The sequence below is a fragment of the Phragmites australis genome, chromosome 3 (assembly GCF_958298935.1).
Source record: "Phragmites australis chromosome 3, lpPhrAust1.1, whole genome shotgun sequence".
In the NCBI taxonomy this organism is placed as follows: domain Eukaryota; kingdom Viridiplantae; phylum Streptophyta; class Magnoliopsida; order Poales; family Poaceae; genus Phragmites; species Phragmites australis.
The window spans coordinates 47464910-47472544 of NC_084923.1; the positions used below are offsets into that span (position 1 = coordinate 47464910).

At 43.1% G+C, this 7635-nt stretch overlaps 1 protein-coding gene across 1 annotated transcript; it reads left to right on the top strand.

Moving 5' to 3' along the window:
- Window positions 1-2759: 2759 nt before the first annotated feature.
- Window positions 2760-6712, top strand: LOC133913543 (SEC12-like protein 1). Its single transcript, XM_062356719.1, has 10 exons — window positions 2760-3474; window positions 3608-3708; window positions 4155-4287; window positions 4563-4654; window positions 4949-5048; window positions 5134-5206; window positions 5278-5398; window positions 5597-5716; window positions 6191-6261; window positions 6335-6712. Exons 1-10 carry the CDS (start codon window positions 3277-3279, stop codon window positions 6424-6426), a joined length of 1101 nt encoding a protein of 366 aa, XP_062212703.1. The 5' UTR covers window positions 2760-3276; the 3' UTR covers window positions 6427-6712.
- Window positions 6713-7635: the final 923 nt, after the last annotated feature.

The following is a 7635-nucleotide window of genomic DNA, read 5'->3' on the forward strand; positions in this document are numbered from 1 at the left end:
CAGCCCACCGCACCACAGATGTCCACGCGCTGTTCTGTCGGAGGAGCGCGTGCCGAGCCGCGGATGGAGACGGCAGCGGCGAAAGTGGGCGTGGGTTTCTATATTCAAATTTGTTTGAGAAATAAGAGATTCAATGTAAGATTGAGTTTGGTGACTGTGTATGATCGTACAAGCCATGATCTATCCTATGATTTTATAAAAGAGTTACAAGGTATATGTGACAGTATCTGCATACCTTTAGCTCTTTGTGGTGACTTTAATTTGATTAGAACTAAGAAGGATATTAGTACTGGACATATCAATTTCAGCTGGTTGATATGTTTAACGGTTTTATAGACCAAAATCATCTTATTAAGTTGAGAAGAAAATAAAGGAGATTTACTTGGACAAACAAACAGGAAAATATCGTTATGGTCAACTTGATAGGGTTCTGGTTTCCTGTGATTGAGAATATCTTTTTCCTCTGAGCTCTATATCTAGTTTGACTAGGATTGGTTCTGATCATACTCCCATAATTTTAGATTTAGGTTTTAAACAAAAGCCTAGATAAAAATATTTTTTTTTTGAGAAACAGTGGGTAATGATTGAAGGGTTTAGAGATATGGTCTCCCTTAAGTGGAATGACTGGAAAGGAAGGATGCCTAATCAGATTTATTCCTTGGACAAGTGGCATGGGTGCCTGTCCATGGCCAAATAGTTCATGAGAGGATGGGAGTGGGGCCAAATTGATGATAATAAAAGGAGGAGAAATGAATCAGTGGTATTTTAAGTGATCTTCACCAAAGGGCGGAACTTGCCGGTATTGGCTTTTTGAGTAATGGGAATTTAGGTATAAGCTAGAAGAGGAGATGGAACATTTGTATCTAATGGATAAAATATATTGGTAACAAAGAGGTGGTTAAGATTGATCCTGTAGGGAGATAGTAATACAAGGTTCTTTCGTAGTTGTGCAAATGGTACAAGGAGAAAATGTCAGATTTTCTCTCTGGAGACCGAGCATTGTTTGATTTCTGAACAAAATGATTTGAAGAATCATGTGGTGAACTTCTATAAGTTCTTATTTGGTTCTACTATAGATAACAACATCCATATCAAAGAAGATTTTTGGAACGTGAATCAACAAATATAAGATCAAAACAGGGTGTCTTTGATCAGAGAAATTACTGAAGAAGAGATGAAAGGTGTGGTTCTTAACATGAAGTTAGATACAGCACCTGGGCCGAATGGTTTTGGAGTAGTTTTTTTCAGGAACTTCTGGGATGTAATCAAAGGAGAGGTCATGGATATGGTGAAAGATTTTCAAAAAGGATTGCAAATATGATGAACTGTAAATTGGGCATCTTTCCTGTCTGCTATCTGGGTATCCCCATCTCTGATCAGAATCTTAGAATGAAAGCTTTTAATCCTATAAGTGCAAAGTTGTCTAAAAGACTTGTCTCTTGAGAGGGAAATACAATGTCATCAGGAGGCAGATTGATCCTAACCAATTCTTGCTTAAGTAGTATTCCTATGTATAACATGGAAGATTATTAGGAACAGTTCTGAGACATAGTGTTAAATTCTGAGAGCTAAATACATGCCTGATGGTCTGTTTTTTAATTCCAAGAAAAGAGGATCTTCTCAATTTTGGCAGGGGCTACACAGAGTTAAACATCTCTTTACTACAAGGTCAACAGTGGAGACAAGGTCACTCTCTGGAAAGATATTTGGTTTGGAGAGTCTCCAATTCATGTTCAGTTCCCTGACCTTTTTAGACTCTGTGATGATCCTAACATTCTGATTGCAGACTGTGTTATAGATAATAATTAGAATCTTCATTTTAGAATGTCTTTAAACCTGAGTGAGCAGAAAACCTAGAGACCCTTTTATGAGAATTTGAGTAAGATGGTTCTGAACAGTGAGGAAGATAAGGTGCTATGGGCTTTGGATAAAACTAGAAAGTTTTCCACTAGATCCCTATACAGGTTTATAACCTTTGGTGTTGTTATCAGCAAGGGTGCTGAAGCGATTTGGTCCAGCAAACTGCCTATGAAAATTAAAAAAAAAAAATCTCCGTCAAATTTTACACAACAGATTGCAAACTGCTGAAGCTTTGAAGAAGAGGGGTTGGAAAGAAAGTGTTTGCTGTTGTCTGTGTGGGAAGTTAGAATCTATTGATTATATTCTTTTTACCTGTCATTTAGTACGTTTTGTTTGGTGTTGTCTCAAGAAATGCTTTGAGTTGAATTCTCAGCCCAATTCTATGGGGGAGTTTCTGTCTTCGTTGATTGGTTTGTTTCGTAAAGGATCGATAAAATTAGATGTTTTCTTTTTTGCAGGTTTAGTTTGGGCGATTTGGAGGGCTCGTAATAAGATGATGATTGAAAAGAAATTTCGTTCGCTTTCTATTGATGTGCTTTTTTCTGCGATTTCGTATTTGCAGAAATGAAAGATCCTGCTCACACCGGAGGATAGGAAAAACGTGGAGGCATCTCTATCCAACATACTTCAGTGGATCTCGGCGTTCAATCCGAGTCAAATCATGGCCTATGATATTATGGAGCTGTAATTCGGTCCTTTAGTCTTGCTTAGGCTGTCAGTTCTCAGGTGGTTGCTCATGGGTGAGCTACGATGTTTCTGTGCGTCTGATTGGTGGCGGGGACACCCCCAGCCTTTTTGTTTTTCTCCTATTTCGGTGTTGATTTTGTTGCCTTTACTGTAAGACTCATATTTAGCTTTCAATAGAAAGCGAGCAAAATTCTCATTTAAAAAAAAAAGTGGGCATGGGTGCGCCGCCGCCACCGTTTTCCACTGTTGCAAGTCCGTTCGCTCTGCAATTCAAACATGCTTCCACAGATTCGAAATACCGACCACCCCTGCTGCCCCGCGCACGCCCGCCCTACCATCTCCTCCGGCCACGGTCTCCAGCGAGCTCCGGCGGCGACGAGGCACACGTGTATTCTCATGAACGAGCCCCGCGCTCTCCGTTCTGCCGCGAAGCGGTGCGGTCGCATGTGCCTAGACGCGAGGCCGGAACCGTACGGCAGGTTGCGCGGGGGACGCAACGTGAATACGTGACAGACACGGCGCCCGCGCGCGGCCGGCCCGAGCATATCCAGCCGTCCGCGCGACGATTCCGTGGCGCTCTCCGCCTGCTCCGGCTCCTCCGTCCGACGCGTCGCGCCTCGGCGGCCTCGTGTCGTCTCGTCTCCTCCTAGAAATATCCAAGCGCCAACGCGACCTGAGCAGAGCCCCATTCAGGCCACCAGTCCACCACCGCTGCGGCAGCTGGTTCCCATGACAGGGAAAGGCGGCGAGGGTGCGGTCGGGAAGGTGACCTGCGCGGCGTGGATACGGAGGCGGGGCGATGAAGGGCTGGCCGGCGTCAGCCGCCTTCTCGTGGCGTGCGGCCGGGGCGCCACGGCCTCGTCCGCACCGCTCCTTGACCTCCTCGCGTTCGACGCCAGGGCCTCCGAGCTCGCCGCCGAGCCCCTGGTGAGCGGCTTTTCTGCGCGCTCCAGACCCCTGTGGGGGTTGGTGTCTGCTGTTTTAAGCTCTGGAGCTAGTCTGATCGCGAGCTGGGCTGGTGTGCGCGCTCGGCGCGGCGCACGCGCTTGCGGTTTTGCAGGCGAGGGTCGTGGTGGGCGAGGAGGGAGCCGACGCGCCGCGCGCGATCGCCATGCACCCCGGTGACCGGGAGTTCGTGTGTGCCACCGCTAAAGGGTGCAGGTGAGTTCCTCGAAATACATTTGCGCGATGAGCAGCTTGAATTGTACCAAATTTTCCTTGCGGATGCTAGAAGTGCTTAGTCTGGGTCTCTGAGACTTGCTGATAAAAGCTTATATTTTTAGCTGACAAGTTACTTGAAATTTGATCAACATTACACATTGCCAAGTCAATTTGGTTTGTATCCACAAAAGGATTGAGTAATCATCTCTTGCATAGCTGCATTGCATGCACTTCAGTTTTAATTGGTTTGAACTTGTGTTTTACTATACCGAATTACTGGTGAAGCAACTAGTAGACAAGCATACCCATTCTTCAGGCTTGTAACATCACAAACGAAGCCCTTTATGTTTCTATACCAGTTCACTTAATTTTTCATCGTTTTTACTCGTTGTCATACTGTAAAATGATCACCCGGATTAGATTGTCATACTTTGTCACACTTGTAGGCTATTCAAGATGGTGTATAAAGAATTAGGTATTCACCTTATTTCAAGAGATGCTTCACCTCTCCAATCTGTTGGGCCTCAGAAATGTTTGGCATTCAGCACCGATGGTGCTAAGTTTGCTATTGGTGGTGAGGTATCGGCTAATTCCATCTTGTTATTTTAAATTTTGACTCTGCAAATCTCTCTTACTTTGTCATTTTTTCTGTGTGTTTACTGTATAAATGATATGAGTTCCATTTTGCTTTCTTGAAGTATTGATCTATCATCTATCGAACTATAGATTTTTGTTAATTCTCTCTTGTTCAAAAGTTATATAAATTCAATACATACTTTTCTTTGCTGGACTATAGACTGCAATAAGAAATTGATTTCTTATCTAAATTTTCCTATTGTTTTCCGCTATGACAGGATGGACATCTCAGAATATTTCACTGGCCAAGTCTCAATATGATTTTGGACGAACCTAAAGCTCATAAATCCTTCCGTGACATGGACATCAGGTGTAGATAAGGGGAAGCATGCTTTTATTTGTCAAAAAAACATTGAATAAATTGGCACACGCATCATTACATCACATTGTCTATTAGCTACATATTCAGATTAATAGGATTCATTCTGGCGCAGTATGCACACGAACCTGCTAGATATCTTGGTAGTTTTAGTATAGCCTTTGTTAGAGTTACTTGCTTGGAAGTGAGGAAATTACTACACATTTGTTACTTTTTAAGCTAAGTGCCTAAACTCATGTCGGTAGCCTTGGATCCTGATATAGAGTTTCTCGCCTCCTCATGTAGCTTAGATTCGGAGTTCTTAGTTTCGACATCCACTGATGGTTCTGCAAGAATATGGAAGATTAACGAGGGGACTCCACTGGTCAATTTGACAAGATCTCCGGTATAGTATGATAACTCGCTATATTCACCCTTCATGATATTTGACACTGAACTGTTTCTCTGATCTTCTTTCTGTTTGTTTACAGGATGAGAAAATTGAGTGTTGCCGCTTTTCTAGGGATGGAACTAAACCCTTTTTGTTTTGCACACTTGTAAAAGGTAATCCTTTAAACGAAGTTAAAGGACTGCACCAACAGCCAGCTATAATTAAATCTTTGTCTCCGAAATAGGTCATGATGTTTTGACTATGGTTTTGGACATAAGTAATTGGAAGAGAATCGGATACAAAAGACTTTCGGCAAAGCCCATTTCCACACTCTCAGTTAGCTTGGATGGGAAGTATCTCGCACTGTAAGTGGATGAGATGCTGATTATTGAATTGATTCTGTCAACACATTTCTGTCTAGCATTTTTAGGAACACCTGTATCGCCAAAGTTTGAAACTGCTCATAATAGTTTTCCTTTCCAAGAATTAAAGCAATTTCTTGGATCTTTCTTTGCATTTCATATTGTGTTATTAATATGGATGTACTTTCCCCCTTTTTTTAGAGGAAATCGTGATGGTGACTTTTGTGTCGTGGATGTAAAGAAGATGGAAGTTTCTCACTGGAGCAAGAAGGTTCATCTTGGCTCTCCAATTTCTTCCATTGAATTTTGCCCTACTGAAAGGTAATCGTTCATCGTTGTTGCAAGAACACAGACAAAACCAACATCAGTAGAGTGATAAGTAGCATTACTAAGCATCCAGTTACTTGGTAATGATCACTGGTTTTATCTGGAACAAAAGTTTCCGAAAATGAATATTCTGTATATAACACTGAACTTGAACCAGTAGCTAGTAAACTTAGAGTTCCTCGAGTAACACACTTTGGATAGGCGACAAGATTGTTTCAGAAAAGGTGCACCCTAAAAGGATGAAAAGCATATCATTGGCTATGAACTATTATGATTTCAGACTAAATTTGCATACACATGACATGATAAATAGGTCAGGGTTTTCAATGGGACAAGAAAAATGTTTCCTCCACATGCATCCACATGCTACTCAACATGTCTGACTCTCACACGCTCTGCCTTGCCCTGGTGGCAAGTGCAAGTCGTAAGATGCATTGTGAATTGTGATATCGTCTTCTGATATTGTAGGGTTGTAATCTCCACCTCACATCAATGGGGAGCAGAGATAACGAAACTCGACGTTCCTGCTGATTGGAAAGGTACATGTTTCTGTAAATGGGTCTTGCTCCGTCTGATGATTTACCAAATGCTGCCTCCTTTTCACCTCTGCAGTGTGGCAAATCTGGCTAGTACTCTTAAGCCTCTTTGTGTCGTCGGCCGTCCTCTTCTACGCGTTCTTCAAGCACGCACGAATCAACTTGTGAAGCCATGCGTTCCAGAAAAGAACTTGTGAAGCCATGGAGGACACCTCAATTTTCTGATAGGTCCATGCTACCTTCGGCGTGGCTGTCGCTGACCGCGATAATAGCACCCTGTTGTCCTGTCGAGCTTTCCTCAAACCACTACTCGTTTCTGAATGTTGTTCCAACCCCGATTCTAGTTACTACAGCGCCACCGAGTTTTGTACCTGAATTGAGTCACATTTTGCCTTAGATTGATGTTGACGCTTTCAATAAGTGAAAAAGAAACACACGCGTTACATTCTGTTCCTACCGTGAACAGGAATGCGTTGCTACTTGCAGATGATCAGTCACAAGACCTGTGTCTCTGCAGATTATACGCTATCGGCGCATCAGCTTCAGGTCATCATCTAGTACTGTGCCAAGTGTGAAGGATTTCTGGAAGCTCGCAGCAAGCGAGCCCTGCTGCTGATCACCAGTTGTCAAACAAGGACGACGCTCAGACAGAGACTTTGCTCTGACTCGTACTGCGATTCTGGGCATTGCTTAGACCTATCAGGCTGTCGCCTATCTCAAATCCACGGCGTTGTGTGGACAGGGCGGAGGAGTATCTGCGAGCGCGCGTGCTTGACTGCTTGAAGTCATACAGATTGGTGCCACTACTATCTTTTCTGAGCTCTGACGCATTGCATGGTGAAAACTGAACAATTTGTGCGGCTGTGCAGCACGCTTTCATCGACTATTCAGCTTGTGAATCTCAATCGCCTTTTGGGCTCCATCGCTCTCACCTTTCACTACCACTTCTTGGATCCCAATCATGATCGGGCTAGTATTTGATGTGAGATCCTACTGGCGTTACAATACTTTCTGCTGGTGAAAAGGCTTCACTTCTCTTGTTACATGGATATATAATCACCTCTTTTTATCACTGAAACGTACTATGCTTATGGAAAGTTCAGAGTTATTTTTTGGACGATGGCTACATTTTACTATACTTTATGTGCCAAAGATCTGGCAAGCCACAACGTTTGTACCGAGAAAATTGGCCATCACATTTGTATCAAGCTCTGATTAAGTATCAGATCTATGACATGCGAGGTATATAGCTAAGAAAGTGTTGCATGCCTATGATGCCATGACTATAGCCCTGAACCCAAAATATCAGACAACAACGATGGTCAGAATTGTCTAAATTAAGTGTGGCAAATTTTGGTGGCCAACCAAACACGCCCA

What these genes read in the sequence shown, in the direction of transcription:
- LOC133913543 (XM_062356719.1), top strand. Translation starts at nt 3,277, where the DNA reads ATGACAGGGAAAGGCGGCGAGGGTGCGGTCGGGAAGGTGACCTGCGCG. An exon ending in TTCCGTGACATGGACATCAG is followed by an intron (nt 4,655 to 4,948) that starts GTGTAGATAAGG and finishes CTCCTCATGTAG; the next exon opens with CTTAGATTCGGAGTTCTTAG. An exon ending in GATGGGAAGTATCTCGCACT is followed by an intron (nt 5,399 to 5,596) that starts GTAAGTGGATGA and finishes CCCTTTTTTTAG; the next exon opens with AGGAAATCGTGATGGTGACT.